At 41.9% G+C, this 22,536-nt stretch overlaps 1 protein-coding gene across 2 annotated transcripts in view; it reads right to left on the reverse strand.

Moving 5' to 3' along the window:
- Positions 1–3,545: 3,545 nt before the first annotated feature.
- Positions 3,546–22,536, reverse strand: part of NAMPT (nicotinamide phosphoribosyltransferase) — a 58,794-nt gene continuing 39,803 nt past the window's right edge. The window contains exons 8-12 of one of the 2 annotated variants that reach the window (XM_050925743.1): positions 21,551–21,670; positions 17,978–17,995; positions 11,555–11,695; positions 10,733–10,867; positions 3,546–6,427 (exon numbers count right to left, since the gene is read on the reverse strand). In XM_050925743.1, the coding sequence (XP_050781700.1) occupies positions 6,314–6,427; positions 10,733–10,867; positions 11,555–11,695; positions 17,978–17,995; positions 21,551–21,670 (528 nt within the window). In that variant the 3' untranslated portion in view covers positions 3,546–6,313. The remainder of the gene's footprint in view (positions 6,428–10,732; positions 10,868–11,554; positions 11,696–17,977; positions 17,996–21,550; positions 21,671–22,536) is intronic. The other variant, XM_050925734.1, reaches the window with a different exon arrangement.

Consider the following 22,536-nt stretch of genomic DNA (forward strand, 5'->3'; position numbering starts at 1 on the left):
GCACGCAGGCAGGGGGGCAGGCCTTGAGCCATAGGGTCCAAAGTGGCAGAGAAATAAGCTACTGGGTGATTCTTGCCTCCATGCACCTGAGTGAGAACTCCAAGTGCACATCCAGATTTAATGCCCACAGCGGACACGGTTTTTCCAGAACAGGGAACCTCAGGCAGGTCGGTAGTACGAACTGCAGAAAGCGAAGCTCCCGTATCAACAAGGAAAGGGAGAGAAAGATCATTGATAGTTAACACAAACTCACCCATGGGAGTGAGAGGCAGTAAAGGGGCTAAAATTTCCTGAGGTTCCCCGGTTTCCTGTCATTGTTGTGGGGAAAAGTAAGGCTGGGGGCTGACTGGCTGTGCTGGCAGGGAGTTTAACTGGTTGTTCACAGAGTTACCAGGCCAGCTTGGACACTCATTCTTCCAATGTCCCGGCTGTTTACAGTAATTACAAACATCCCCATAACCCGAAAATCCAGTTCCCTGTCCCCTCCCACGACCACATCCCCATCCCTGGTACTGTTTGCCCTGCCCTGAATAATGCTGTATTTGCAAGGCCATTAACTGCTGAGCTGATTGCTCTTCCTTTCCTTTTAAAAGTACATTGGCAGTGCTCTGCCACTGTTTGCAATTTGTCCATGGTTTCGGTCTCCCATCCAACACTTATTTGTTTTAGCAGATTGCCAATAGCAGGCAGGAGGCCATTAACAAATGCACTAGCCAGGGTGCCCTGTCTATTTGTATCTGGTTGCTGCATACCAGAATGTTGCAGAAAAATGTCAGTTAGCCAGGTGCGATAGTCGCCCGGGTTTTCTCCGTCGTTGCTTACAGCTATTTATGGCCGTCCAGTTGGTTTTAGGAGTCCATACTCGAGGGATGGCTTCAAATAGATTTTTAGCTCGTTCCTTACACTTTTTTCGGTATTCAGCATTAGGACCAGTGTCTGGCAAAGTAGAGTGGCAGTCAGCAGCAAGCCAATCTGCTGCTGTGAGCCATTTTTCATGCTCACTAGGGGCTGTTACAAGTAGCTCGCACAGCTGCAAGAGGTCTGCCTCAGAGGGTTCATAGGTATCACACACTAACAACAATTCCTCTGCAAATTTGGTAGGATTTTCTCAGGCCTTTTATAATTGAAAGGAGCTCAGTTCGAGTCCAGGGTTTATAGCTCCAAGTGGGACCCCCGTCCTGGCCCCCAGTATGCAGGATTCGGAGGGGAGCCTGGATATTTTTAAGGCCCAAGCGCGAGCTTTTACGAGGCAGAGGAGTCCAGAGGAATGGGCCTCGGTAGTACCGGATGATCCGGATAGGTCTGAACTGGAGATCTCTGGGAATTGTTCCTGATCTGGGAGATCTGGTAACAGTTGTTCCTGAGCTGGGGGCGTGGGTGGCCGTCTATTGATTCGACGCAAGGCTGCCAGGCCAATTAATGCGTCTTCTTCATCCTCGTCCTCGGAATCTAGCAAGGGGTTTTGTCTTTTCCCACCCGGAGACAGGAGTATGAAGAGGGGGTCTGCTTGGAGAACAGGTAAAGGGGAGTGCTCGGTCTAGTGGTGGGAGAGGAGGTTTCCAATAAAGATTTTAACTTATCATTTGAATCTTTGAGAGAGAGTTTCGATTCTGTCCATCTACAATTTGCCTCTTCCCACCACTGCATGAAACAATCGACCTCTCCTTTTGCCAATTTAGTTTTAGATTGGCCAAGTTTGTCTTTTAAGACATCTACTCGATCCTTATCCCAAGATCCTAACAGTGGCCACTGAGTTTTGGGATCTCCCTGAGTTAGCCTAGACCATTTTTCCAAAAACTTACAGGAGTCCAGACCCTTCCTAAAATACATAAAATAAGCCAGAGTTCCTTTAGGGAACTGCCCCGGCTTAGATGTCTGGTTACCCATACAGGAGGACTTCACACACCAATCACACAAGAAGGAAATTAGGGTTCGTCAGAGCGATGCCCAGTGCAACACACAAAAGGAGCCCACAGGCTACTGCCTCAATCACCCTTGCTTTCACACTAAGGGTTTTACCCAAGGTGTGGTGCGGCTGCGATTGTGCAGATTTCACTCACTCAGACCGCGGGGACAGGAACCCCTTGGTTGGCCAATCCCTGGACGGAGATGGCACCCAGACTCAAAACACTCCACAGGGAGGATGCATAGACACAGAGACAGGACAGTCCTCAGTCCGGACAAAAGACAGAAATAATTACCTGACCAGATTCTGGATGTCAGATCCCAGGATCCCTACCAGAACAGAGTGGGAACCAACAGGTTCAATGGCGTAGACTTCACTGCGGTCGTGCACCTTTCCGTTCTAGTGGAGGACCGCTTGGGCCAAGTTCCCAGGTGCTGGCTGCCACAGTCGTCCTACAAAAACGGTCAGGAATCACACAGCCCCAGTGAAGACAGTTGACATCTCAGTGGGACCTCCAAATTGTCAAAGTTAGAATCAGGACTCACACTTTGTCAGACCACTCTGTTTATAACACAGCGCTCCGCCAATAACATTCAGAATATGTGAGTGGCCATGCAAGGCCCAAACAGTCTTATTTATACAGGTAAAAGAGCGGGAATTAGACAAAGGGACAAAGAAAGCAAAATAGTAAAATTCACCTGGGGCACAGCATGCATATCCTATTTCCTTACTAACTGTTATCGATCTAAGGCTAATGCTTCACCAATTGCCCTTAAACGGTGCAATTGTTCTATGTTAATGTCTGTATTCCTGACACCTGGTTGCAACATTCCAACAATTTTGCTTAAAGGTACAGACATTTCTTTAATCCTTTCTATTCTTACTATATAATTCATTCTACTTTCACAATTCTGAAACTGTCAAGTCCCAAGGAGAAGACATTCACTTGACTCAGAATTGTGTGAAATACAAAGGGTGATAAACCCTTGGGGTTTTTATACCTAGTGTTCCGGCAGCTGTATATCAAGATCATGGAAAAGTGGTCCAGGTTCAAGTACATATAAAAACTATAAGTGGAATAAGGTGCTAGAGTAGGGATTTGCTCAAGCTCTATAGCAAACACGGAATGCATGTAACCCGCCCCACCTCCTTCCAGTATGTGTTTTAAATCTAATACATAAATGTAAACAAGTGATATTCAGACTTCAGCGGTTCACGAGCCAAATCGGGTATAAACATTACCTAACAGAGCCAGAGTACTGCAAATTCATTGCTTCACTTATTATTTATATAATATATACAATCCTCACAGCAAAATGACTGACCAAGTATTATTTTACCAATTACAATTGGTTAATAACATAGTAAAAGCATCCTGATTGGTTAATAATTAAAACCACAGTTTTAATATGATGTTCTGCAAAGAGCTGCAGGAGATGCATTAAAGAGCCACTTATGGCTTGCGAGCCTCAGTTTGAGTATCACTTATGTAAACTGTTCGCTTTGTATGGTTAGCCTATATAGTAGATTGAAATTGAGGTGCCATGATACTCTGTCCAAACTGCTGGCAATGGGTGCACGTGGAAGAAATCTGATGTCCAACATCACAGTTTAAAACAAAGTCAAATGGATATTAGTGTTTCACTACCAGAACTAAAACTTTATTTCCATTTTATTACATATTTGTATTTAATGTTGAGTACATTTAACATAGGATTTAAGTGAAGAATATTTCCTCTCCACTAAACAAGTTGAGGAATGTAAAACTAGAAAAACGGTTTAAACTTTACGTTTTGAATTTTGGCAAATAAAACAAATACTTTTCTATTTTCTCCTCAGATCTTCTAAGATGGATCTTGTTACAAAAAGATTTAGCATCAGTTTCATAGCCATGCATCTCAGGAAAAAAGTCATAGAATCCTTCTTATGCTAAATACTGGTTACAAATAAATTATTGAAAGTATTGAGAGTATTAACACAAAACGCCCAACTCCTATTTTTAAATACAAACACTGTACTATAATTAAATGGGGATAATTAAAATCTCAATGGCTACAAATCTAATTATTTAAAGCAAACCCAAACATGCTGTTTGCTTCAGTATGGAAGAATTACGATATTGTAAGGTTCAAGCACAGTAATAGGCTATATCTGACATCACTATCAACTCTTTGGTGTCTGGGATGTCAACTGCCAAACACTTGGTGGCAAGAGTTGAGGATTGACTAGCACCAGGTGATTAAAGTACTAACATTATTTTGAAATGAATGACATGACTTTCTGCAAGTGACATGCACAGCTTAGGGAATTCATAGAAAAGTCCCAAATAAACTGAAATCTAGATATAATATCAAACAGTCACTTGTGTACTTCATGACAGACAAAAAGAAAACAGCGCTTCCATAGCATATCCCCAGCTTTTAATTACAAAAATATCAGTTATGGGTAGTCAATAGTTATCAAAATCTTTATTGGTACAGAATGAACGTTTTTTTTTTTTTTTTTTTAATACCATACATCATAAAATTCTCTAATACAGATCATATGGAGGAGTGAAAGTCTCTATTCTATTTAACTGTTACTAATCCTACCTCTGGAGTTAAAATCTTTCCTGACCAAATATGAACAATATGGGTAACAGCAATAGAATGCAGATCCAGGGTGTGAAAGGTCAGTGTTTATCATCTTACTTTAAAACTCTACTTTTTGAAACGATACATCACTGAAGTGTATAATCACATACAGTAAGAGTGAAAACATTTTTTAAACAAATAAAACAAACTATTGCGACTGGGCTTAAGTGTTTTAACTTCATATCCCGGAAACATCCTGGAAACATTACAAGTTCTTTGATGTGGCCCTTTTTGGTGTGACAGTAAGAATAATAAAGTATGGCTTTTTAAGCTTCCTTCAAATAAAAGTATGTTTTGTATTATCTGTGGTTGGTCTAAATTGTTTGATCTCTTCTAAACCATTTGCCCTATAACATCAATTACTAATACATTAGAGCCAGAACCAAATGCAACACCTGTACAATGATCAGTCGTTACAGACACGATTGCTTTTCTAAAAAAAGGAAGGATTCATTTTTTCGTAAGAGCCACCCTACAGTACAAACATCTGAAAACTTGCTATGGTTTGTCAAACAAAATCATTGACAGTTTTGTCCTCTTGCAGGTGTTCAAGCAAGCATATGCAGAGAGTGAATAAAATCAAGCACAGCTGACTAAAAAGTACCTTTCATATCTTTTGTTTTCATAATTATCCCTCTGTATCATGTCCCCCCTGGGGGGAGTCACGTAAAAGGAGTTTGTCTAGTGTAATATTTTATTAAAGTTGTTTAACAAAAAATAGTTAAACATATTTATACAATTTAACATCCAGTCTGATAAAAGGCAAATCAATGAAAAAAATACAAAAAGTAAAAAAGTGCACTACCCAGTCCAGTATTTCACTTTAAAGTCATGTCACTTACAATATATGAAAAATAAACCCAGAAGTATAATCACTTTAAAATACACCGCTTCCATATTTATCAGTATTTTACACATATATTCTGTAGTGGAAGAGGATATCTCTTAAAAACTTTACTCTTAAAATATTGAGGTGCATATGCCAAGTGGACTATACTTGACAAGAGACAAGTTGCAGTAGAGAATTCTTTCAAATTTGGCATTCCATTTACATACCATACACTGCTAGCGAGGCCTATATGCTTATAGTACCTAAAGATTCCAGCAAGAACAGTAATTTTCCTTAATGTAGAATGACTACTACAGATAACTATAAGGAACAGTGAGGTCAGCAATTCTATGGGTCTTAAGTAGGTACAAGTCCTGATTTAACCTTCAAATGGTACAATGTCACAAGAAACTTTAAGGCCATGTTTATTTGCTGATTAATGGACAAAAGGCAATGATTTTTCCTCCAAAACATTTTCTTGGAAGTCTGTGGTCATAAAAATCATGAAAAGTTGGAAAGACTTAATTATTGAAACTTTAAATATATTTTACACAATCTTGTTTGTACAAAAATACAAGTTAAATATAAACAAAGTAAGCGTGATAATTTTATGTAAATCCATTTTGTGATATTCTGTTCCATATAAAAATGTTTCTCTGCTCTGTCTCATTTGTGAAAAGATCAATACCAGATTGAGTCACTACTGGCAAAGGGCCCTAAAAAGCACACTTTAGCATGAAATAGATTTTACATTGTAAGGACCATTACCTAATTTCATCTTTTCTAAAGACTGGTGCAAAAAAGGAAAGAAAAAAGGCAGTATGTCCATAAACCAACAAATAATTTGGCTATAATGTATCATAAAACACAAACACACAGATCTGTACAACAAACTCGTTAGCTATGCAGTACATACTCATTACACAGAGAGACATGGAATTAAACTTAATGAGGTGCCACTTCTAGTTCACTGTCCTTCAGTCTGGCATTTTTCCTTACTTCGTCAAACGAGTAAGACTTCATTACCTTTCCGTTCTTGAAGACCGTATGAAGGAGATCCTGTAACAGATACCACTTTGTTTCAGTGAACGTGAAATAAGATCTCTTTCAAGAAGAGATGCTGAACACACATGTATACTAGTTATACTGTCAGATGTAAACTTCTATATGATCCTGCAAACACGTATGCACTGCTCAACTTTATAATATGAGTAGCAGCCCTGTAGACATCAATGTACTGATATGCAAAAATGAGCACCCACAAAGTGTTTGTGAGATTGGGCCCTTAGTTGCTAAGAGACTAACTTTTGTCTTTCTATTTATAACACTATCATTCTAACATTATTAAAATCTTATAAATATTTCAGTCATATTATGCATGTGTAGCAGAGTTTCTAGTACAAAGAATTAGTACACACAATCTCAAAATAAATTAAGACATCAACCTCTTGTGCCATGCCACTGCAGAAAGCACATAAACTAAGAGTGGGGAAGATATTTTATACACACTGCTAGAGCAATTAATAGGAAAAGTGAAGCTCACTGACCAACACCTGACTGTAATTCTGATATTAGAACTAAGGGTGTGATCTGACATTCACTTCCCTCAGTGCGTAGAGACCCCAAAACATTTTCCCCCGCTGGAATGGCTATTGGAAAACCTGTTTGCAGCATCCCGCAGAAATCTCCTTTGTATATATCCTTGTATTAAACAGAGCATCACCAAAGACACAAGCTGTAAGTTAGAAGTGTAACAAAAGCCAACTCTGTATAGAGTGTTAATGCGAACAAGAGTACCTGCCATCAGATGGACCTGCAATTTTAGTCAACCAGGCCTGGGGAGCAGTGAGTATTTTGTATTCAGCTTCTATTTAGTGACATTAATGAATAAGCCACTTCAACACAGTAGGCAGCATATCTTTCCTCCTTACTCATAGTACTTGCTAGAGATGGAGGACCATATTTTGCCTGATTTTGAACAGACTCAAAGCTTTGGAGGTCCTGAATTGTGTTGTGCTGAGGCCTACCTCCTATGTTTGAAAGCTAGATACCTCCAGGACGGACAAGCGTGTTACTCTGTGGGGCTCAAAGTGTTCCCAAAATATACCACCTCCTACAACAGTGCCATGCAAATACCTATTCTCACTTTCTGGTGGCACTGTAAATAAGCAGCAGGCAGTATTATCTCCTGTAAATGTAAACAAACTTGTTCGTCTTAGCAATTGGCTAAACAAAGTAGTAGGACTGAGCGTCCTTGTAGACTCTGAAGTTTTACCTTGTTTTGTTTTTGAGTATAGTATATATAAAAAAATAAAATCTACATTTGTAAATTGCACTTTCATGACAAAAAGATTGCGCTACCGTACTTGTATGAAGTGAATTGAAAAATACTATTTCTTTTATCATTTTTACAGTGCAAATATTTGTAATAAAAATATACACTGATTTCAATTACAACACAGAATACAATATATATGAAAGTGTAGAAAAACAGCCAAAATATTTAATAAATTTCAATTGGTATTCTATTGCTTAACACGGCAATTAATCGTGATTAATCGACAGCCCTAGAAATTATAGATCTGTTTGAGAAATCTAAAGGCAAAAGTGATGTATGTGCCTTCCTTGCTTGCGAACAGGCAAGTCTGTATAACTGTACCTTGCTCTTCCTCTTCAAGATACACCAGGCAGCTTCTATGACAAACTGTTCTGCAGTGAAGGTGTGCTATATAGTTGCCTTTACCCTCCTTTGCATGTTAGTGTAACCTGGAGAATAAAGACTCTAAAAATCTGTGCATAAATACTACTTAGGAAATTTCCTGTATACAGCCACTTCTTTATCTGGAGACAGTTAATGGATCCAAGAAGACCAAAGGATTGCATGACTTCTCCAACCTCCCCTGATTCTTCCTCCCCAAAAACTGCCCTGCCATTGTACTGTCCTGCCAGCTGCCATATGCTGCTGACAATTCACACATTTGATCCCTTTATAAGGGCCCCTACTATTTGTACACAACTGTCTGTAAAGGTTTTCTTTAGAATGCACTAGTGCCTGTTGTGATCACCTGCACCAAGTGTAACATGTCTGGTAACTCATGTCTTAACTGCTTCCTCAGAGAAGTAGGGTTAACACTGAGAAGAAAGTGGCTATTGGGTGAAGTGGCTGCAAAGGTAAGAATGGTCAGTCCTCCTCCAAGAAAAAGTCCTTTTCTCAGTAAGAAATCAGAGTCCAATAATCTGATGTTTCTTTGCCAACCAAGCACTGTGGCAATTCAGAAAGCCTGGGCAACAGCTGATAGCATACACATCTCTCACCACCTCGTTCTCCAATTTAAAACATGGCAACCAAGTATTTCCTCCCTGAGCATGCATATCACAGCCCCCACACATATCCCTTCTATACCAAATTCAGGAGCCCATTTTAAATGTCAAGCCAATGCAAAGCTCTCAGTAGTTTCATCCTGCATTCAACTCCTATCCTATCCTTTTGACTTTGTATCTCCCCTCTTTGCTGCACTCTAGATTTGAAACTGATTCTCTTGGCCTAAGCACTAAGTCACCTCCTTCCTCTCCTTCAAATCTACTGAGCCTGCTGCTACTGATCAACTACAGCTACTTGTTCTCACTCTTGCACCCAAATGTTGTTTAGTGTTTATCTGAACATGACTCAGCGTTCCAAAAGGCAGTGAACTTCTAAATCCTCTTCAAGTATTATGAATACATGCAGTGCAATGAAATGGCTAGAAGCCAGGAATGATGGATTTACTCTCTGATTTGCCCCAGATTTAGCTCAACACTTTGGGCATGTCATTTAATTTCTGCTTTCCTACATCTGAAAAGTGGAGAAATACCAACTAGAAGAAGCATTGCAAGGCTAGTTTATAAATCCTTGTCTGGAAGTCTCTAAGGGAAGTATTTTTTTTAAGTGCTCAGAGCGGGCCTAATTCTCCTCCTTCTGAAGTTAAAGGAAGTTTTACCTCAGATTTCAATATGAACAGAATTAGGCCTACACCAAGTGTGTTTAAAAATTCAACACTAAACCATAATTAGCATAATCATCAATAATGTAATATTTAACCCATAGCAAGTTAGGCAATTCTCAGGTGTTACTTGGCATCTGGCCAATTCCTTGGTTATTTTTGGGCTACTAGGAATGTGATGTGCCAGAAACAGAGTGTGTGGGTGTGTGTGGGGGGGAGGGAAGAGGAGGAGAAGAAGAGATGTGGTCTCTGCTAGGGTGGGCCTTCTAATGTACCCCACTTCTCCCTACAGCTGGATCCTGCCTCTTCCCCTCAAATTAGATAAAAGGTAGGAAGGGAAAAGCAGATACTGGGGTGCTAAAGTGGGAAGATAAGAAAGAGTGGGTCGGTGCAAGTCAGCGCAGGTGTACAACACCCTACTGGGGATGGGATCATTTTGAAAATGGGAAGATGAGAAGAGTCCTTATGTTGAGAGAGGTTGAAAACATCCCCCCCAGCTCCTTTTGCCTCCAAAACATCTAGTAGGAGTGTGCTAATGCTTAGTGATTCAGATCAATTCACTGAGGTGGTCTGCCGTCATCCTAACAGTAAAACTGGTCATTGACGTCCCAGGTACATCTTGAAGAGAACACACTGGATTTTTCTTGTAAAGGGGGCGGGGGAGGAAATCAGTGAAATAAGATGCATTTACTGAGATATTCTGTGGCCTCCAGAGTACAGTGTCAAGGGATTAATCAAAGTTTATGGCACAATTAAAGTTGAGTTTAAAATTTTAGACAACTTTAATGCAGTTTTGAAGGCTATGCTCAGCGATACAGTATATAATGCCACACACTGCAGATATGGCATCGTAGACAGAATGGAGCTAAAAATGGTTTGAGAACAGGAAAAGAACTGCAGCTTGGCTTTTATGAACATACCAAAAACCTTAATTTTTAAAAAAGGAAAAAAATGAGGGCATGCTCTCTAGAGGGTTCTTTACCAGAAACTGGATTTTTAAAAATCCATTTAAAAAGACTCCAGTTGACAAAAGATATTTAAATATTGAGGGAGTATTACAGAGGTTGCACTGTAAGAGCATTCTACATTTCAACAGACTGTTCAGATATGAAAAAAGGCAGGCAATTTTTCTCATTCCTTTCCTATAATCCCAACTGAAAATACTTGAGAGTAAAATTAAGCGATAACTACAATGCTGTTCATACTGAATTTGCTACAGATGGAGCTTCTGGGATTATTTGGTAGAGGTTATTGGTTGAATATTAAGAAGACTGAAAACAAATCTCAAAATCAAGCTTAACTATCTAAGCTACTTTCTCTCAGTTTGGGTTAGCATTGGGAATGAAGTCATCTACTTCTGGCAGTGATAAGTCAGAATACATACATGACCATATTCTTCTAGATCCCCCTTGCCTTCTTCTAATGTAACAAAATCTCCATTGGGTGTCCTATGTAAAGAGAGTCGACCTTTCTTTGACCTTTTGTTAGGATCTGCTACTGGATCCTTAAAGACGTTCACCTGAAAATCAAAGTGAGATGTTGGTAAGTATAAGAGGAGATATTCAAATGAGTGCTCATGCACATCATGCAGATGGTACTAACATGTGATTGAAACGTGAAGCAATACAAATACAGTAAAACGTCAAAGATACAAAAACCAGAATTACAGACTGACTGGTCAACTGGACACCACATGAAACCGGAAGTAACCAATCAGGCAGAAGCAGAGACAACAAGAGCAAAAAAAAAAAAAAAAAAAAAAAAAAAAAAAGGCAAATACTGTACTGCAGGTTAAAGGTGGGCACATGTGAGCTCCCTGTCCCCATCCCCACCACCTTGCATGAGGCACCCACTTACAGCTAGGAGCTGAAGATGCTGTGATTTGCAGGCAAAGCTGTGAGCCCCTGCTTCCAGTTGAAAGCAGCCGGAGCAGGAGCAGCATTGGGGTCTGCACTGCTTTTCTGTAAGCTCTGGGTGTTGTTTTCACCTCCCCTCCCTCGGCCAATCAGGAAGGGGACAAGCTTCCCCAGAAAGAAGCTGCCTAGCTGCATCTGGAACCTGGCCTGGAGCGTGAACTGTTGGAGCCAGAGCTGCGTTTTGTTCAGAGTTACGAACCTTTCAGAGTTATGGACAATCTCCATTCCTGAGATGTCCATAACTTGGAGTTCATATGTGATAAAATGAGTGAAAAAATTAGAGGTCATACCCCAAGGCCATTGGTCACCACATAACTGCATTTGAAGGAACAATTCAAGAGATCCCTAGTTAATTTCTGCAGCAAAGCTCCACCAGATCCGAAGGAAACATTTTCAATACTCCATTTATTCTTCTTCATTCCCTCCACAATCTGATAAGAAAAAGAAACAGTGAGAAAGGAATGTATTTTAAGAGCTGGGCTGATAAGTGCCATTTTCCATAATTTGTTATTGCACATTTTGAAAAGATGCTCTTTTACAGACAATTAAGCCAGCTAGCATTTAGGTTCAAGAAGATATATGTAAAATATTGTCAATACCGGCATGCTGTTCGAATTTTTAATTGATATTTTAGTCTGAGATAATTATAAAATGTTACTGCTGGAGAACTGCTATTTGCACTGTAACATGCAACATAAAACACCATCCCTTCCCTTCCCAAGACATGAGTAGTACAGTAATGCAACACCCAGCCACAGGGCCCTAAAGCATATTATTTCTTTGCCCAAACTTAATCCTTCATGGTGGCATTCAAGAGCCTTCTGATGGTTGTCAAAACTGTGGGCCAACGCTAGATTTCAAAGATGCTCAAGTTATAGGATGTGTTCTGAAACAAAGTGATCATTTCACCCACAAACACCAAGAGGGGGGCTTTGCTTGCCTCTACCCAGAACTGCAATAGAGCAATATATGAAGCCTAGAATTAGTTGTATTAGAGATTTCTAGGATGATATTCAATTATTTGTTTTACCCTCTTCTTCAACCAAAGTTCTCGAGAGATTCTTGTTTGGCATATGCAGCTGTTTTACCATCTTTTCTGAGAGTTATCAGAAAAAAAGTTAAATGCAAATGCAGACAATTTAAAAACTTACCATAAGTAAATACGTCTTCTCATAACACAAGAATCCTCTAGTCCAGAGTCATGATTGATGTATTAGCCCTACCCACAATGGCCAGATAAGCTGACTGGTCAAAGATCTGTTTTCCTGAACTGCTCCCCTATATGAGCTTGGAAAGCATGTCACAACTCAGGTCAGGAAACTTCCAGTGCTTGGAGCCACCTATAAACATACTACTAATCAGAGTGCAAAAGTCCTAGATGAGAGGATTCTTCTGTTATGAAGGGACAGTTTACATTTAAATTGTTACATTAAAATGATTTACTCTCTCACACAGACAATCCCTAGCCTGAAGTCATGACTGATGAGAAGTGACAACCAGGCCATCCAGAGAAAGGGAAGAGCTAAATGAAAAGAGATTAGGGGAGAATATGCAGTGTTGTTGTAGCCGAGTCGGTCCCAGGACATTAGAAAGACAAGGCAGGTGAGTTAATAGCTTTTATTGGTGAGATAGGCTTTCAAGCTTACACTGAGCTCTTCTTCAGGTCTGGGAAACTGGTTTGAAGTGTCACAGCTAAATACAAGGTGGAACAGATTGTTTAGCATTAGTTAACACACATTCCAAGGGACCATTTGAGGTGAAGTGGCCAGTTAACACCCATTACGGAGGGAAGGGGGGGGGGGAAGAAGATGTATTTAGTGGGTTATAGACTGTTGAAATGTGTGTTAACTATTTATGCTAAACAACTTTGTATTTAAGGGTGTAAGTACCTCCTGATACTTCAGTGTACGGTTGTCTCACCAACAGAAGTTGGTCCAATAAAAGGTATTACCTCACTCACCTTATCTCTCTAAGTAGGGGAGAATGGCAGACTAAAAGATGTAGCAGTCCAAAGCAGCAAGATCTTCAGCAGACTTTTCAGGATATTTAACATGCCCAACTTTCCCCTTGCATGATTTGTTCAGGGCCTTAACCTATGACAGGGGAGTCTGAAGGTTGTGACACTGAACATGACTGTTTGCAGAGCTGCAGAGGCTCCTTTAAAGAAGAGCTCGAGCAGGATGATGGGACAGTACAAGAAGGGGACACTCTGTCCCAGGGATAACGTTCAGATCATGGCAGACTTTGCCAGCCAATCTCAGGCCTGGTCCATGCTACAAAGCTAGGTCGATGCAAGGCAGCATATGTCGACCTAGTTGTGCATGTGTCTTCACTTAAACTGGGCTACTACTGACATAAAAAAAAAACAAAAAAAACACCAAAACCAAAATGTAGCAGAACACATCTTTTGACCTCTCATTAAATTAACTCATGTTAGAAGAGGTAGTGGTACAATCAAGAAAGAAAGACTTGCTATCTGCTTTTCATTCTCCTCTAGACTTAGGCAGGGGTGTCCATGTGGAGCACTAAACGCACAGGGATGTCCCAAAAATCCTCCAGAAAGATCTCGATGAAACTTTCATGAAGGTACTCTGCAAACCTCTGCCATATGTTTCTAGGGAGAGCTGCCTTATTTCTTCCACTGTGGTAATACATTTTCCCACAACATCCAGCGATACATTCAGCAGGCACAAGCTAGCAGCATATGGGCCTGGGCAGCATCAGGTCACCAGCAGCAGCTGTGTTCTCTTTGCCTCTGTTACACTCAGGAGTGAGATATCAGCTAAAATCACCACCACCTGTGGAAAACAGTGCCAGTATCATAGAAGATTAGGGTTGGAAGGGACCTCAGGACCCTAGTCCAACTCCCCTGCTCAAAGCAGGACTAATCCCCAACTAAATCATCTCAGACAGGGCTTTGTCAAGCAGGCCTTAAAAACATCTAAGGAAGGAGATTCCACCACCTCCCTAGGTAACCCATTCTAGTGCTTCACCACCCTCCCAGTGAAAAAGTTTTTCCTAATATCCAACCTAAACCTCCCACACTGCAACTTGATACCACTGAGAACAGACTAGATCCATCCTCTTTGGACCCTCCCCCCCCCCCCCCCCAATCAGGTAGTTGAAAGCAGCTATCAAATCCCTCCTCATTCTTCTCTTCTGCAGACTAAGTATTCAGTGTCATTGCCCTATACTACTAGACTCATGCAACTGAGCTATTACCACCTTATTTCCCCTTCCCCGGGTGGGACATACTCACCCTGGCTGTTTGTGCACTGCTCAGCACCAATCACAAGCAGAAGTGAGAATGGAGTGCTTGCAATTTCTGGGAGCAAAAGGAGTGTTTAACATCTTAAGTTTCACTTTCCCTAATGAATACACTAACAATAGTATCTTTTTGTTTTATCTGCAGCTGCTGCCATTGTGGCCTTCAGGTTCTCCCCCTCCACACCTGCAGAATGCCTGAGTCAGACAAGCAAGAGAAAGAAGGGGTCTCATGGAGACACATTCCAGGAGATCCTGGAAGCCAGTGTGGCACTGAACAATGAGCACAGGGCCTGGAGGATCACCATTGCCAATAGCCTGGAGAAGGATGGAGTAGAGGGGAGCAAGATGCAGGAAAAGGAGAGGGACATGCAGTAGGACATACTGGGATGTCTCAGGAAGCAAACACAGATGCTACAGACTCTAGTGGACCTGCGGGTTCAACAATTCTGTGCTCGCCTCCCTCTGCAGCCTTCCGACTTCAGCCCATAGCAGCTGGGAGTAGCACGGTCCCCCTGCTGCTCCCAGAGGGCTGTGATGGCGGTGGGGCCCCCACAACTCCCAGCCACCGGGGACAGCAGGGGGACCCTGGAGCTCTGAGCCCCCACAGGCAGTGCTCCCAGGGGGCCCCCCAACTGTGGGCAGTGTGGGGATCCTGCAGCTGAGCTCTCCATTGTGTCACGTATATTTTTAGTAAAAGTCATAGACAGGTCACAGGCTTCTGTGAATTTTTCTTTATTGCCTGTGACTTGTCCATGAGTTTTACTAAAAATATCCGTTCACAACATATGCTGGCTGGTGCTGAGAAGTTCTGAAAGGGATCAGTTACCTAGTACTGCGCAGTGTTTCAACGCCAAAAGATCATTCACAAGCAATATTAATAAGTGCATTGACAATACACTGTTCCCATATATACAGCTATCACCACACAATTCATACTGGGCTGCAAACAGGAGGGCCAGATAGAGCACATTACACCAACACACACCACTTGCTATTAAAATGCTATTTCAACACCTCCCTTAGCTGTATAGCTCTGCATTGAGCTCTTCTAATAGCCCTTATACCTGGCTGTTCAAATTCAGCAGACAGCCACTCCACCTGCACCTTGTTGAAAACTTTTTCTCCTCTCCTTCACATATATTATGCGGCACACAGTAGGCAGCTATAACCATTGGGATATTTCTCTCACCAATATCCAATCTTCTGAGTAACAACCACTAGCAACCCTTCAAACGACCAAAGACACATTCAGCAATTATTTTACACCTGCTGAGCCGGTAACTAAAGTATTTCGTGGTGCTGTTGGGCTGTCTGGCTCATGAAGCCAGAGGAGCAAAGGGAAGGCTGGGTTCCCAAGGATCACTACTGGCATTTCAACATTGGCAATCAATCTGCTGGTTGGGAAAGAAAATCCTTGCTTGCAGTCTTTTGAACAGTCCTGTGTTCTTAAAGATGTGAGCCATCAAGCACCCTCCTTGACCAGCCCAGAATGATATTGGTAAAGCATCCTCAGTGATCCACCAGTGCTTGCATTACCATAGAAGAGTAGCCCTTTCTTTGATGTACTCTGTGGCAAGGTGGTCTGGTGCCAAAATAAGAATATGCATGCCATCTGTCACCCCCTGCAGTTCAGGATTCCCACTGCTGCAAATCCATTACTATGACTCTCTGCAACATGCAGGATAGAGTCCTGCATAGGAGGCACTTAATGGTCCCGCAAACTTCTGTGACAATAGCCCCCATGATGGATTTACTGACTCCAAATTGATTACTGATTGAGTGGTAGCAACCTGGCACTGCAAGTTTCCACTGTGCAATTGCCACTCACTTCTCCACTGTCCTTGTCCGACAAGGAGAAAAGAATGTCAGACTTCCCTGTAGTACTTCAATTTAACGGAATCTTCTTGAAGCATCCCGAAAACTTCTCTTCTAAATGTCTAAAAATCATATTGGTTTTAACAATGAACTTAACATCCTCTGGTGCCAACGACTAGGGGATTCTGATTTGGACACTACTTCCTAGAGAGGAGTATGAGCGGGAAGGGAGTCTCTTTCCTTGGTGGATTAGAGGAGAAGGGGAACCCGAGGATGACAACATGATTCAGAGTTGTCAATTGGGTCTGAATGAGGGAGATTCTCCAAGAGCCTCTGGAATAACTGAAGGAGACAAGGAAGAGCTGTTTGTGCAGACTCCCTTCAAGCACAACCTCCAAAAAATTGTTAGAAGATGGCCATGAGCAACATCTTATCCAGGAACATGAGACTGCCTGGGAGGACCAGTCATTCTGAGGGAATACTCCCAGGTTAACAGGCATTACCAGTGCAGAGAGTGGCATAACTGGGCTATGCTTGAGTCGTGTACTACAGTGTGGCAAGAAATCACAGCTGCAGGGTTGGTCCCCTTCAGCCAGCATCCAGCCATATGCTTCACCCCATTCTGTCTGTGGCATCCCTGGACAGTGGGCCACCTTATGCTGTGGACACATTCCTCCATTATCTCTGCTGATGAACAAACACTTTTGGATGAAAAATTGGCTTCAATCCATCCACACTCCCATCATGAAGGGCCTTGGTTGGTCAGAATGGCCTTGTGTGTGTGGGGTATAGTATGACCCTTGCTAATGCTATAGCAAAGTTCTGATTCTATCACTGACCCTTCTGCTGAGATCCACATTTGGTGCTTCCAGAGAGGAAGAGGAGAAGCAAGAAGAAGAAGAGGAAGGAATTACTTCCACTAAAAACCTCAAAGGTCTGCAGCCTTTCCCCAGAGCAATGCCACACAGCAGAGTTTCTCATTGTGGTGGAGGCAGCAAGACAGAGGGCATGGTGTACTTTCCAGCTCATACAGAGAGAGCAATTCAAGTGTCCAGATTTTGACCAGCTAACAAACTTCATTGCAATGCGACCCCCTTCTGACAACAAAAATACTACATGGTCCCAGGAGGGGGCTGAAGCCTGAGCCCGCCCAAGCCCCACTACCCTGGGCGGGGAAAGCCAAAGCCCAAGCCCCATGACCCCAGGCAGGGGGCCAAAGCCAAAGCTCAAGGGCTTCAGCCACAGTTGGGGGACCTGCAACCTGAGCCTCACCACTCAGGGCTGAAGCCTTTGGGCTTTGGCCCCAGCAATGGGGCTCGGGCTTTGGCTTCATCCCTAGGCCCCAGCAAGTCTAATGCCTGGTGACCCCATTAAAACGGGGTGGCAATCCACTCTGGGGTCCTGACCCACAGTTTGAGAACTGCTTAGCTAACCATTTCTATTGTAGGCATCGTTAGCCCATCTGTCATGATCCCAAACTAGAGGATTCTCTAGTACAAGAATTTAAAGATGGCTGGAAATTGATGCTCAAAGATAATCTCTTGAAGGTCTAGTATATTTTGCAGTTAGCAGATTGCAATGATTTAAAAGTGAAAACATCAAAATAAGAAGTCAAACAGAAGGTTCCTTACCTGTGCTACCAGTATCTCCTATTAAAAAAGAATTTAAAAAATCCAGTTTACACTCTTCCTGCTGGTTTTTTGTTTCATCTAGTTTGGACAGTGAACTAGACTGATCAGTTAATTTCTCATTCTAGGTTTTCATAGCATGCCCATCACCACAGTACTGTACCTGGTACATGACACTGTAGTTACATTTGAGATTCCAACACTGATGTGGAATATTTAAAATTAAAACAAACTTTCAAAGAGTTTAAAAGAAAAGTAATCACTACGAATATGTATATACAGGTAAGATCATGTAAAACTATTTAAAAATGTTTTATTCTACATGAAACCTACACACATTTGTGTGTGTAAAATACTTGAAAGTGTCCAATCCCAGCACTGATATCCTGTACATCAGCATGAGAGATCTGAGGTTATTGAAACAACAGGAGTAAGAATGCCTTTGCAGTTTTAAATAAGTATAAACTTGGTTCTCTTATATCAAGTGTTACGACTGTTTTTATTCTCGCAGGTAATGCTATGCTGCTAAAAGGCTCATGTGGGGAAAATTAGTACATATATTTTTATATCCTACATTTTTGGAATTTGAATAGGAAAGTAATTTAAATACAGACTTATCCCTTGTGTCCATTTCCTCTCACATTAGGTATTAGAAATAAAAAACTTTTCCTGTCCTATTTATACCTTGCAGCACAGTACTGAATCTCCGTATCCTGAAGAACAAGGTCCCACCCCCTCCCCCATAAATATATATTTTAAAGACTAGTATAACACTAATTGTTGCCTCCTAGAATTTTGTCAGGTTAAGGAAAAGTCTTAGCAGAAGCTCACTGGCTTTCTTCTGGAAAGACTGAGTTTACTGGGCCAAATTCATCGCTGGTGTAGCCCCATCAAAGGTCAATGGAGTCAAACCAGGAATAATTATGGTCCAATATATTCTAACTCACAACTGAATTCTGTTTAACAATCAGACAGACAACGTTACCAAGTGTTCAGTAGTTATGTATTAAAGAGAGACTAATACTCCTGGAGGGATTCTGCATCACTGTGCATGCGCAGAATTCATGACCCCCCACAGATTTCTTTGCTTTCCCACAGAAAAATAACTTTCTGACAGGGAAGCAAAGGGAAGCCACAAGAGCAGTCATGCGACCCTCCCCAGCAGTACGTTTTGGGTGCCCAGGGAAGCCAGCAGAGAGGTAAATCACTGTGGAGCAAGGGGTGGGACTGGGGAAGACCTGGCTGGTGGCTCCTATCCTGTGCTGGGCTCAGCTGCTAGTCCTATCTGGGCAGGATGGGACTTCCTCTTTCCCAGCACAGCATCCGGAGCCGAGTCAGACCCACTCCCAGATTGCTCCCTAGGCTGCAGGAAGTTCTGCAAACTCCTCACCCATTGCTCCTTAGCTGCAGGGGGAGGGATCACTGTATGGGGAGCTGCTCCCCCATTCACCCAACCCCCATGCATCCAGACCCCCTCATACCTAGCCTCATCCCCACACACTCAGATCACATACACATACACCCCCAAGCCCCATGCCCCCTGCACCTGGACCACCTCGACAAGCCACCTGCACCTGGATCCCCACCTCACTGAGCCCCAGCCAGCTACACCTGGATCCCCACACCCCATTGAGCCCCTTTCCCCCAGCATCTGGACCTCCCCACTGAGTCCCCCCACACCCAAACCCTCCTGTTGAACTCTATCCCCCCTACACCCAGACCCTGCCCTGCTGAGCCCCCACCACCTTCACCTGGACCCCCATGCAGAGTCCCATTACCGTTGCACCCAGAACTCCCCAACAAGCCCATGTGCATCCAGACTGCCTCACACACAACCCTCTCAACTTACACCTGGATCCCCCACACTAAGCCCCTCCATACTTGGATCCTGCAGGGCTGAGCCAGCCCTCCCACACCTGGTGTACCTGGCACACAGGAGCAGGGCCTTAGTGTTTCTGGGACAGGCTTGGTCCTTGTGCTGTGTCAGGGTTCAGTGCAGCCTCACTGCTGAGCCATTCCTTGGGGGGGGAGCTGCAGAGCGATATCTTACCTCTTTGCACCTGTGGTCTATATTCCCCAATGACATGCTGGAGCCCCCACATGTATTTGACAAATAAAACTTGCAGAATTTTGAAATATTGTGTGCAGAATTTCTATTTATTTGGCACAGAATACCATTAGGAGTAGAGTATCCAGATTCAGTTATTTCATGTTTGCTGTTATCACAGTTGTACATTATACAGCAAGTCTATTCTTGTCAAATCACTCTTTCTGTCAAACAAACCAAGAAAATCAGATTTGTTTTTCAGGGCTGTCATGGCATGAGTTTGTTAGCTGTTCTTCATTACAAGGCTATCTTCCCACCAATGATTTTGTTACTCGATATCCCAACTATCATCCTCTCTCTGAGGATTTATCAGTGACATGTAAACAACTTCGTAACTTTGTTGTTTGGGTTCATGTTCGTGGATCTCAGATTATACATGCAAATGGTTTATCAAACTGAACAGATGCATGACTCCCACCAGTGTGCCACTGCTTTACTCCCACTTCTGTGGTCTAGTTTCTCCAGTCCTTAATTCAAAAGAATGCAAAGCTGCTCAGACCTGGTGAACTGGAGTTCCTGAGTGTGCTTCCAATATCTAAGAGGTTTCACTGAACTGCGTATTTCCTAATTGACTTTGTAGCATTGCAACAGTATTTACTAAGGTGAAGATGATGAATGCCCTGTGCAATGCTGGTATTCATTTTCAAAGCAAAAGGCATTAATCCTGTGATGGCTAGACTCTTAACATCAAATAACTGATGAAGTGCAGAAATAAGATTAACCAATCCTGCTCTGCACCTCCATCCACTAGACAGTAGCAAGTTTGTCACTAGAGTTTCCAGGTAATAAAAATTTAGGCTTCTACCTTGCTGAAATTGTACTTTTTAAATTTAACAGTAAGAAACTATGTATCCATCTGTCAGACTATCGGGCACCAGTAGGTTAATGTGGTATAATTTTGCATAAAACATGGATTGCTCAATTATTCTCATTAGCTGGCTTTTAAAGAAGCCTCCCTCACCATATTTTATACTAACAATGGTTTGTAGACACTTTTGCACTTGTTTTCAAAAGTATCTCCTTCAAAAAGCACAAGTATACCTTGAAAGTTTGAATGCAGACATATTTAATTTACAATCTAACAATTCAAACTAGTTAATTACTACTGTTGCCATAGCACAAGTCATGACTGGAACACTAGAGACAAAGAAAAGGATAGATCTTTGCCCTGAGTTTAATCCTAAATAGTTTCAACATGGGAGGGATTAAAAGTAAACAATGAGGTGATGAGCGAGAATAAAAATTACAACTGTGAGATTAAGAGACGTATTTTAGGTTATGTGCATTTTTTTTTATTCCTCATGTTGTTTTAATAAATTAATTTTGTATGTTAGGGTTTGTGGGCAGTGTCCAGAATGAAGGCTAGGAATGGGTCAGTAAAGAAACATTAACATCTGACTAGTTCTAATAGACTCCATATTAAAGGAGGACACTGCCAACTTCATCTGATACATTAAAAAAATTCATACCTCTTGCAGCGTGTTGACGTCCACGCCATCCCCCTGAATAACTCTGATATAAGGGGGCAACACCTTGTAGCCTTTTGCATTTTCTACAACAGGAAACTTCTTTCCTAAAATCTCCAAAACCTGTAGAAAAAAAAACTGAAGCAATTCTGTTTCTACTTCTCCCACTCTAGTAAAGTTAAACACCAAATCCATTAAATAGAATCCATTAATAGAATTAATTTTTGTTAGCATTTTGAGTACTTGGCTCAGAGCAAAGCCATGCTGTACTCTAAATACTTCAGCCATTGTGCAGAGGGTGGTTTAGAAGAAAATGGCTTAGGAGACAATAGGGTCTGTATAGTCACATGGCTAAAGAAAACTAATCACACCCAATCCCTATTTTTCTGCTTAACCACAAATTGGCAGCTAGACTCTTCTCAGTAGGTCAACCCAGCATATTATTCTCTCTCTTTTTTTTTTAAAACACTTTACACAATGCAAACAGCGAATGTGCCCTTCACATTTCTCAGATTCGTGAGCACCATACGCCTCATGGAGTAAGGACTGCTGTCTGAAGTCTCAGTTTAAACTAGCAATACTCAAAATTTAGATCTTGATCCATACGGCTTTTTTTCAGGGTTCTGAAAAAGGAACTTTGCTTAATCTCTCTATGGTGATGTAGCACTTGCCCTAGAGAAAAAAGTACCCAGACAGGTTAAATCTGTATTTGTCCTCGTAGATAGCCAAAATGTAATAACACTGAGAGTTACTCTAATGGAATGGTATTGTTGGCTTTTATGATAAGTTTTCTACATGCAAGTGTGTGTTCTAAATAGCTTTATACTTTTTTGTGGCATAATGCAATGACCAGGAGAACTGCATGATGACTTGTCTGCCTGGTGTAACAGTTGCGCATCTCTCGAGGCATCTAGATAGACTTATGTGTAGTGTTGGGGAGGAGCCGGTGGTGGTCATGGTACATGTAGGTACCAATGATATAGGGAAGG

This window comes from Gopherus flavomarginatus, chromosome 1 (assembly GCF_025201925.1).
Source record: "Gopherus flavomarginatus isolate rGopFla2 chromosome 1, rGopFla2.mat.asm, whole genome shotgun sequence".
Classification (NCBI taxonomy): Eukaryota; Metazoa; Chordata; order Testudines; family Testudinidae; genus Gopherus; species Gopherus flavomarginatus.